Source organism: Lampetra planeri, chromosome 40 (assembly GCF_965212315.1).
Source record: "Lampetra planeri chromosome 40, kcLamPlan1.2.h2, whole genome shotgun sequence".
Classification (NCBI taxonomy): domain Eukaryota; kingdom Metazoa; phylum Chordata; class Hyperoartia; order Petromyzontiformes; family Petromyzontidae; genus Lampetra; species Lampetra planeri.
Window position 1 is genome coordinate 7,710,531 of NC_136146.1, and position 11,106 is coordinate 7,721,636.

The 11,106-nt window shown below is 47.3% G+C and overlaps 1 protein-coding gene across 2 annotated transcripts in view; it reads right to left on the reverse strand.

The window, feature by feature from the left end:
- LOC144731834 (serine/threonine-protein kinase TBK1-like) overlaps nt 1–9,985 on the reverse strand; it is a 31,914-nt gene extending 21,929 nt beyond the window's left edge. Inside the window, exons 1-5 of one of the 2 annotated variants that reach the window (XR_013588013.1) lie at nt 9,175–9,985; nt 4,263–4,385; nt 3,034–3,174; nt 1,915–2,044; nt 1,243–1,424 (exon numbers count right to left, since the gene is read on the reverse strand). Coding sequence is in view for 1 of the 2 variants with exons in the window: in XM_078613109.1 (XP_078469235.1) it covers nt 1,243–1,424; nt 1,915–2,044; nt 3,034–3,174; nt 4,263–4,349 (540 nt within the window). In the remaining variant the exon portion in view is untranslated. The remainder of the gene's footprint in view (nt 1–1,242; nt 1,425–1,914; nt 2,045–3,033; nt 3,175–4,262; nt 4,386–9,174) is intronic. The other variant, XM_078613109.1, reaches the window with a different exon arrangement.
- Nucleotides 9,986–11,106: the final 1,121 nt, after the last annotated feature.

Here is an 11,106-nt window from a genome sequence, read left to right on the forward strand (position 1 = left end):
GAATATGCATATCAATAGGAATTTAGCATATTTATGGGAAATGCAGGTATGTGATTAGTACTACTTATGCCCGTGCATTATGCAGGATTAGCAGCATCAAAGGGAAGGGATATGGGAAATGCAGGTATGTGTTTAGTACTACTTATGCCCGTGCATTATGCAGGATTAGCAGCATCAAAGGGAGGGGATATGGGAAATGCAGGTATGTGAATAGTACTACTTATGCCCGTGCATTATGCAGGATTAGCAGCATCAAAGGGAGGGGATAGGGGTAGCATTAATAAAGGGAAGGAGTGTTAATAGTATGTAGCTGCAGTAACTAAAACCACCACGTAAACAACTAAAGTATAAACTACATAGTATCATCAGTATACTAAATATACTCTACAATAATCTGAGTTACTAACAGTAAGTAATACATTACAATTCTACGTCATAAAAAATATATAATATGCTTCCATCTAAACTTTATTCTCTTACATCACACGAGTCTACACCGTACTATATACTGCCATAGACAAACCCAACATTAAATTATATACTGTATTGCTATAAACCACCTTATACATTGTAATATTACACTATGTTTTATTTTTATTATTTTATTACTTCCCTTCTACGTGACTTTACCGAAAGAACCAAGAAGATGAATCCCTGCAGTCACGAAAGCTTTAAATCGAAAAATCATCATCATTAGCAGGTGATGTCAGAGCCATAGCGTCGGGTCGACATCAGCGACTGATCACCGTCGATTCCTGGAGTCCAGGTCGTACTGATAGAACGAGCGCGAAGGAAGGATGTCGGTGTCGAGTTTACACTTATACCCACCGTTGCTCACCCTAGCGGTTTGCTCGGGTGAGCAACATCAACAACTACAACCGCCGTTTGCCATTAAGTGGCGGTGGCGTCACCCAGGCCAGGGCAGATGCACTTTGAAGCCACGTGAAGTGGCAGGAGGTCATGGAACAGACCCAGGTGCCGTGGGTTGGCCGACTGAGACGACCGGCAGATGCCCCAACTGCGCTCCACACTGTGCCAACTTGCTAGGTTTTTAGACAGACAGAAGACTGGCAGGCTACACGGGAGGTCTGATGAAGACATAATGATAAAGGCAGATAGACCAAGCAGATATATGACAAAAAAAAAACAAATGGCTACTTGAATGAGCATCGAGGCTCCGATCTCTGCTGGGGTGGGACAGCGGATCGCCCCTCCCCCCGCGCTGCATGTGACGCCGCTCACCAGATACTCCTCCGTGCCGCACAGCGACACGAACTGCTCGCCGTCCTCCAGCCAGCGCGCCGTGTCGAAGTCGGTGAGCTTGTAGGTGGCCTTGCCGTCGGCGCGGAACGCTCGCATGATGTTGCCGGGCTTCAGGTCTCGGTGGACGATGCCCTTCTCGCGGAGGTGGTTCATCCCCGCCACTGCGGCGGCACCGGCGGCAGCACCGGCGTCAGCGGAGATAATCGACGGAACAGGTCGACTATCGGGACTCGCCGAGTCTCAGTCGGGGGCTCTGAGTGGGTAGGGTTCACGTCTTGCGTGGTGGGGATGAGGCATCGATAGGTTCTCCCCCAGTAACGTGTTCCTATCAACAGCCCCGCCGACTGCCGCACGGCTGACCTCGTAATAACACGGGAGGGAGAACGTGCTTGTCCGTGCGCATGTGTGAGTACCTGGTGCGGTGTGTATAACATCGCCGCTGGGGGATACAAAGGTGGCAGGGCGTGGTGCTGGCCACCCACTCCCTTGTCTGCCGTGCCGTGCCGCCCTTCATAGGCCCCGCTCGCTAAGAGCACTTACCCCAACAGTCTGTTAAGGCTACACGGGGGATCTTAGTCTTGTATCGGGGAATTTGAGCGCTCAGTGAAATTCCTTGCCCCGTAGATGGAAAGCGAGTGGGCAGCAACTCACCGACGTCACTGAGCACCTGCAGGAAGTCGTCCTCGGACAGCCCGTAGGCATTCTCGGGCTCGTTGAGGATGGAGTGGAGGCTCCCGCCGGAGCACACCTCCATCACGACCACACGGTGCCGCGTCACGCTCTGAGGAGACATCGCCAGTCGGCGTTGTTCACCACCGCGGCGCAAGGCGTAAGCGAATAAGAAAACACTATAAACTCTTTTTCATTTGAAGCTTTCGTGACTGCAGGAATCCATACTCTTTGGTTCTTTTGGTAAAGCCGCGTAGGTAAAAAAAATAAATCACGACGTTTCGGGCACAACACAAGCGTCCCTCATCAGGTGCCCCCCCCCCTCTCTATCTCTCCCCCCTTGCCGCTCCCCCTCTCCCCCTCTCTTACCTATATATCCTCTTGTTACAGCAACCCCTTTTGCCCACTTCAGCAAAATTGTTTCTTGCTGTGGTTGTCCCACCTGATGACGGACGCTTGTGTTGCGCCCGAAACGTCGTGATTTAATTTATTTTATTTCTACCTCCGTGACTTTACCGAAAGAACCAAAGAGTATATAAACTATTACTCCACTATTTTTATTTTACCGGGTAAGGCCTCACTGAGCTATAGAGATATTTTTCAAAAGCAACCTGGCCACAAATGATAGCTCAACGAAGTGGCTTATCATCATGTGGAAATTAATAGCAGCCAAATACTCTAAACGCACGATGTTGATTCTAAATGCGGAGGGAAAAACAAGAGGACCCGGAGAAAAATACACGCGACCACGGGGAGAACATGCAAACTCCAAATATACAGGTGTCAGGGTCTGGATCGAACGCACGACCTTCTGCAATCCAGGCGAGGTAGTTAACATCTCGCCCCCATAGCGGGCCAACACCACCACTGCGCCTGACCATCAGCCATGATCGATTCACTGCTGGATGACGAAGGCCTCCCCCGAGCTCCACTGCTGGTACCAGGTCAACGCCCCACTGAGCTATACAGCTCTTTTCAGAAGTGACCCGGCCATCGCAAATGATATCCCAACGACTTGGCCGATATCACCATCATCATCATCACCACCACGTGGAAATGTACAGCAGCAGCCCGAACACTCGGAGCTTCACCGCCACCCACCTCCTCTTCGACGGCGAGGAGACGAACGATGTTGGGGTGGTCCAGCTCGGCCAGGACCCGGCTCTCCCGCTCCTGCAGCTCCGGGGGGCGACGCATCCCGTCCACGCTCAGCACCTTGATGGCCGAGGGCGCTCCCGTCGTCTGCAGCGAAAAGGCAAAAGGTTTCCACCGCCGCAACCGCGCCTCTGACGAGCGTCCTTGTCAGACGCAAGCCAACACAGCGCCCTGAGCTCGGGGCCAAATTTCCCACTCGGTAATGCCGCCACGCCGGCTTGAGAGTAGGGATTGTCGTCGGTGTAAAGCACTTCCACTAAATAAGCCTATTCACAATAATCATCGTATACATTTGTACCTGCCTATATTCTTATGATCCTTTGAAACAGACTGAAGACAAAGTTTGGTATAATGGATGCGACGTGGCCTAAATACATTTCCAGAGCAGCTTTTAGGGCTGTTCCAACTGAAGACTGTCACTGCGCGGTGTTAATATGTCGATCGCACAGTCACGCACGGTGATAAGGGGCAGACATTCGTTCGGCGTTTTTATTTTTTGGGGCGCCACAGTGGCGGTATGTTAACTACCTCGCCTGCTATACAGGAGGTCGTGGGTTCGATCCTGACCCTGACGCCTGCTGCTGTATATTTGGAGTTTGTATGTCTCTTGCCTCGTGCTCGTGTGTATTTTTCTCTGGGTCCTCTGGTTTTCCCCTCCACATTTAGAATCAACATCACACGTTTACAGTATTTGGCTGCTATACATTTCAAAATGTTAATTAGCACCTTAGATTAGCACGTTTGGCTACGTACGGTGCGAAAGAAGTTCAACATACATAGATAAGCCACTTCGTTGAGCTATCACTTGTGGCCAGTTCGTTTCTGAAAAAGAAGCTCATAGCTCAGTGGGCCTGAGTACCTGGAGTCATCTGGTCCAACCCATGTGAGACTAGGCTCTAAGGAAAGCTGTCTCGGGTGTGGACCAATCAACTTCAAGGACAGTGCATATATTATCAGAGTTATGTTTTTTGTTTGCATTATGACTGCAGGTATTGTGGTCTATGCAAACATGACTCCTCGTAAAAAAGGTGTCAGTTTTGTTGCCAGATAGAAGGGTAAAAAACCAATTATCATATTTTTTACTGGCAAATGAGGTTCCAATGGTGAAATAAAAAGTAGTTTACTAGTTTGTAAGTTTCTAGTTAGTGGGGGCGCGTTGGTGGGGGCGTGCGTACGCGATGGCGCCCATGGTAAACGCATCCCGTGGAGCCTCGTCCCAGGACGTCCGTCAGCAACCACGTGTAGTTCTGGGAGAGCTGCATTCTCGCCGGAGCTCCGCGCGCCTCTCAAGCACACCGCTGGGGAGATGTGGACGATCGCCGTCGATGTTATCGCAAACTCGAAATTATACGTTAGCATCATTGCGGAGAAAGTAAATACCAAGGATAACACTGGTTAACACACTTTTTCTGGCATAAGGTATTCCAACGGGTTTAAGGTAATTTTGGGGTGCTGATTCCAAATGTAGCATCAGTTTTTGTCTATCAGATCAGGTTTTTGAGATATCAAATATTGCATTTTCAATAAAAACTGCACAAGAAAAATATTAAATAAATGTGGATATCTACATAAAATTATATTATAAACACACTATCCTAAAAATACAGCACCATATTTTAACACTAAAGCAGTCACTGACTCGCAACAACTTGCAATCATAAGTGACAGAGTTAATTTCGGGTAAAATCAATGAAAATGGGGTATGCCGATAGCATAAAAATGAGATGTGATAGAACAAATCTGCAAAAGTCCAGGCCAGAATTTTTTTTTCTTTTTTGTTGGCTTATAAGCAGACAAAGTCCCAAGTTGGCATCATTATTATTATTATTGTTTGTGTAACCCATCGGCTGCAATGTCTTCTGAGACTGATGTAATTTCAGCAGTACAGTATTGATTCAAGACGAGCAAAGCTCTGGACCAAGTTATTGACACACACGGTCTCATCAGCAGAGTCAAGCTTTGCTTCAATCGATGCTGGTGATATGTTAGGTGGTTATAGACAAGGGCCGCTATCTTTAAGATCACTGTAATTATGTTCTTTCATGAGCACCATCATGGTCACAATTATTGTTAACATCTCGATCTCCCCAGGAGTGGCTCGAGAAACTGTCCATGGGGAGGTGATCCAGAAATTTAAAGCTTTGAAAAAATGATCATCAGAATAGATAAGATGTATTCATAGAGTGCCTTTCCTACCACAAGGTTCAAGGACACATCACACAAAGTTGAGATAAAGCAAAACATTAACACAGACAAATCTTGTAAAAACACTCGTTAAGTAATACAAATACATAAAGAAAAGGATGCAAGAAGATGAGACAGTAAATAATCATAAGATTACAGAATAAATGAGAACACTAAATGACAGAAATAGGTGTTACATGAACAGAAATAAACATATTTATGTATTTTATCTGGTAAATATCGCCCCCGTCCATGATCAGCGCCATCAATGTCAACACCACGATCAGTGTCATCAATGTCAACATCACAATCAGCGTCATCAATGTCAACACCACGATCAGCGTCATCAATGTCAACACCACGATCAGTGTCATCAATGTCAACATCACAATCAGCGTCATCAATGTCAACACCACGATCAGCGTCATCAATGTCAACACCACGATTAGTGTCATCAATGTCAACATCACAATCAGCGTCATCAATGTCAACATCACAATCAGCGTCATCAATGTCAACATCACGATCAGCGTCATCAATGTCAACATCACAATCAGCGTCATCAATGTCAACACCACAATCAGTGTCATCAATGTCAACATCACGATCAGTGTCATCAATGTCAACATCACGATCAGCGTCATCAATGTCAACATCACAATCAGTGTCATCAATGTCAACATCACCATCAGTGTCATCAATGTCAACATCACGATCAGCGTCATCAATGTCAACACCACAATCAGTGTCATCAATGTCAACATTACAATCAGCGTCATCAACGCCAACACCACGATCAGTGTCATCAATGTCAACACCACAATCAGTGTCATCAATGTCAACATCACAATCAGCGTCATCAACGCCAACACCACGATTAGTGTCATCAATGTCAACATCACAATCAGCGTCATCAATGTCAACATCACAATCAGCGTCATCAATGTCAACATCACGATCAGCGTCATCAATGTCAACATCACAATCAGCGTCATCAATGTCAACACCACAATCAGTGTCATCAATGTCAACATCACGATCAGTGTCATCAATGTCAACATCACGATCAGCGTCATCAATGTCAACATCACAATCAGTGTCATCAATGTCAACATCACCATCAGTGTCATCAATGTCAACATCACGATCAGCGTCATCAATGTCAACACCACAATCAGTGTCATCAATGTCAACATCACAATCAGCGTCATCAACGCCAACACCACGATCAGTGTCATCAATGTCAACACCACAATCAGTGTCATCAATGTCAACATCACAATCAGCGTCATCAACGCCAACACCACGATCAGTGTCATCAATGTCAACACCATGATCAGCGTCATCAATGTCAACATCACAATCAGTGTCATCAATGTCAACATCACAATCAGCGTCATCAATGGCAACACCACAATCAGCGTCATCAATGTCAACACAACGATCAGCGTCATCAATGTCAACACCACGATCAGCGTCATCAATGTCAACACCACGATCAGTGTCATCAATGTCAATACCACAATCAGCGTAATCAATGTCAACATCACAATCAGTGTCATCAATGTCAACACCACGATCAGTGTCATCAATGTCAATACCACAATCAGTGTTATCAATGTCAACACCACGATCAGTGTCATCAATGTCAACACCACAATCAGCGTCATTAATGTCAACATCACAATCAGCGTCAATGTCAACATCACAATCAGCGTCATCAATGTCAACATCACAATCAGTGTCATCAATGTCAATATCACGATCAGTGTCATCAATGTCAACATCAGAATCAGCGTCATCAATGTCAACATCACGATCAGTGTCATCAATGTCAATATCACGATCAGTGTCATCAATGTCAACATCACAATCAGTGTCATCAATATCAACATCACGATCAGCGTCATCAATGTCAATATCACGATCAGTGTCATCAATGTTAACATCACGATCAGTGTCATCAATATCAACACCACAATCAGCATCATCAATGTCAACATCATAATCAGTGTCATCAATGTCAACATCACGATCAGCGTCATCAATGTCAACATCACGATCAGTGTCATCAATGTCAACATAACGATCAGCGTCATCAATGTCAACACCACGATCAGCGTCAACATTGTCAACACCACGATCAGTGTCATCAATGTCAACACCACGATCAGCGTCATCAATGTCAACACCACAATCAGCGTCCTCAATGTGAACACCACGATCAGCGTCATCAATGTCAACATCACAATCAGCGTCATCAATGTCAACACCACGATCAGCGTCATCAATGTCAACACCACGATCAGCGTCATCAAAGCCAACATCATGGTAATACAGACACATCGGGCGGGAGAAACATCATAAAACTTGGACCCCTGGCTTTGCCTGAAGGTCCACATTGCTACAAGTCTCGCGCCAACAACTGATGATAATCACGCGAGCCACGTTTCAACGGTGGACCCAGTAATTCGCCTCCCGTGGAGTGAGTGTGACGCCAAAGCCTTCGATTAGCACGGTTGGCTACGTACAGGGTGCGAAAGATGTTCAGAAGAAGGCCGTAATAACAATATATATTAGGGGACACACATCCCCCCCCAATATTCAAATACGCTCACAATGCCCCCCCCCCAATATATTGCTATTAAAAATGTTTTGCTATGCTATGTAAATAAATATAACAATTTGCTAAACCTTGGCCACAATATCTGGACTTGTCTTCATATAAATCAATGCGTAGATGTATGTTCATATGATTGTGGTTCTGATTGTACTTTATTAATCCCTAATCTCTGCCATTACATACAATGAAACAAGAAAAGGTAAAGACAGAGCGATGTAATACAATACACTATTAGACATTATTGTAAAAAAAAATCCATCCCATGTGTTAGTGATTTTTTTTATATTTTAGGCAGTAAATGAGTTTTCAAATTTATTTATTTTATTTTCTGGGGGGGGGGGGAGACCCCCAGACTCCCTGGAAGATTTGGTCCTCCCCAATGTTGACTTCATGGCTACGGCCTTGGTTCAACAACAAAGCCGAGCCAAAAATATCGTGTCAATTCCCGCTGCCGGTTACCAGAGTATTTGTGTACTGCACACGGAGTATTTGTGTACTGCACGCAAATCACGTATCCTCCGTATGAGGCCCACGAAATCATTTGGTGTGGCCCTGCCAAGGTAACCGCAGGCGGGACTCGAAATTCAATACATCTCGGAGCAAACTTGGAAAAGCGGTTGCGAGTAGCAACATAATCAACACCAGCTAACATCACACGCCTCACCAAAGAGAAGCAGTTCCAGCCCATCGCATTAGGGGTGAGTTAATTACCGTAAATGTTTGACCAAATATAGCAGGCTAATTTTTAAGTTGATAATTTTGTATGGCCCGCGAATGATGTTATAAAAAAAGATTCTCCACCCCTGCCATCGGGGCTAACGTCCAGGAGCGGTTCAGATGCGTGCCGTGCCCGGCAATGGAATCACGAATAAGCCGGGCTGAATCCAACGTAGCGCAGTGCGCTAACCGCTGCGCCACCGCTCCACGCACGACTGGTGACAACATTCGTTGCGCGTGATACTGCCTTGCTAACAAACAACAACTTAACACTACGTCCATTAACAAACTGCCCTAAACGTGGTATGAACCTTCAGGACACCTGCGATTAACACTGTTCGCACGCGTACATACGTACAACCACATTACAGGCGACGTTTCGCGCAACGGCCCATATTAATGACATGCGGTGAATTCCAATCTATTGCGGCTTACGGTACACGCACCTCGCCGCGTTATCTACTCGTACGAAGAAGCCCCGTGCCCGGCCAACTCTGATCTCGAAGAGACCTTCATCACACGCGGCGGGTCTCCTTCCCATCCATCCTCTGCGCTTTACTCACCGATCACCGGCAGTTCTTCTTTTTCTTCTCTACACACGACGCAGGCGACGACGTCTGCGAGTTGAAGGGAGAGAAGAGACACTCTCTGTCGGCATAGGTTCGACTCTAGGACCCTTGGGGGGGAGATCACAGTTGCGTGCGTGAACACTGCTGGTTGAGTTAATTAGTGCCGCAATCATGGACTTTGTGACACTGTCAAGGACCCGCTCAGATGGACTTTGGCGACACTTCGCCTTCCAAACCGAAAGCGTCACCGACGATGGAACTTCCTCATCCGAGGGAGGTTTTGGATTGATCGCTTCGGCTCCGAGCCACAAACTCCACCAACCGGTTTAGAGGGCGACTTACCCGGCCACACACACACACGTCTGTTTCCTGTTCATCTGTTGGGTTTTTCCTTGTTTGTTTGTACCACAGCCCGTGTCGCAATTCAACAAAGAAAGCCACCAACTTACACTGTTCGCTAGATATCTCTATCTTTGGCCATCAACGCTTCTTGTTGTTGTTGTTGGTGGTGGTTGTTTGGGTAAAAATAAAAAAAATAAAGGTTCAGCCCTGCAATTGCTGGGCTCACGCCACTGCTCGCGGAAGATGCTGCCACTCAAGGAAGCGTCCGATAGAGGCCCCCTCACCCCACATCTTAAGTGGTCATTTTTGACCTACTTTTCAACCCTGGCCCAGACGTCTGAAGCAGGATGGCTATGGGAGCATACCCACATTTTACCCCACCACATGCTACCCCACCACATCGGCCGACTCTTCAACCCAGGCGAACCCATTCGTGCTGCCGCGCCCGGAGATCGAAGCGAATCGAACCGACTAGTTCAGAAGTCCAGTGACGCTGAGACCAGTTACACCGCTGATGTTTTATTAAACTTTAAAGGGGGTTGGCGATACGGTCTGCAACCCTATAAACCACGCACTGCCCACGCCTCCTGCCGCTGTTGCGTCGCGGCCAGCTGAGCGCAGTGCCGAAAATCAAAACCCCCCACCACTGCTGGATCATCGCACTTGAAGAAGTTAAACATCCATGCACACAGCGCCGGATTATCCGAGTGGCAAAAGTAGCAAATGCTACGGCGCCCCGCGCTAAATGCCTTCAAGCTATCGATTCCGGTTCAGCGATTCTGCACTTGCTCTATTACTATAGTACTATACCGCCTTCGACTTTTATGAACGACAGGGTGTTTAAGGTTAGCGATTTGTCGTATTACCTGGCTGTATAGCAAATGCAAAAATACAATTATTGCACAGTGCAAGTTAAAAATGTGTGTTTTAATATTAAAGTTAAAATAAAAATGTAGGGCCCCTTGATAACATCATGCTACAAGCCCCGCACTCGCTTCATCCAGCACTGCCACCCCAGTAAACATGGAACGTCGGGGCCGGCGTTGATGCAACGGGGTCAATCGCATGCCACCCTTACAACCCAAACGTTGGCATGCTTACGGCGGGAGGGGGAGGGGTGGCAACTCCATCGAGCAGTGGATCGCGAAACGAGGTGTACGTACGTACGTGCCTGGACAAGCGGTGTCACACAGTAACGAGGAATTCTGTTTGACAAGCGGGAGTTCAGTTTCTCGGCAGCTCACGCCGTGGGGGGATTTCCCACCGCCGACGTTCACGCAACTTGGGGGCTCGCATACCGCAGACCGATTTGGCAACAATGTAGCCCGGGCAGGGATTTCTATTTATACAGCTGGAAAATACCCACGACGACCACGCGCGCGCACTGCACGAAGTGGCAGTCAGTCTTGTGACTTGGGGCTGTGCGGGGAAGTGACGAGAGACGTGAATGTCCATAGCACGAGGAGTCGGCCACCCGCGGCTCCGGAGCATCCAGCGGCTCTTTGACCACTCCCCTCGTGGCTCTTTGACCACTCCCCTCGTGGCTCTTTGACCACTCCCCTCGTGGCTCTTTGGCCACTCCCC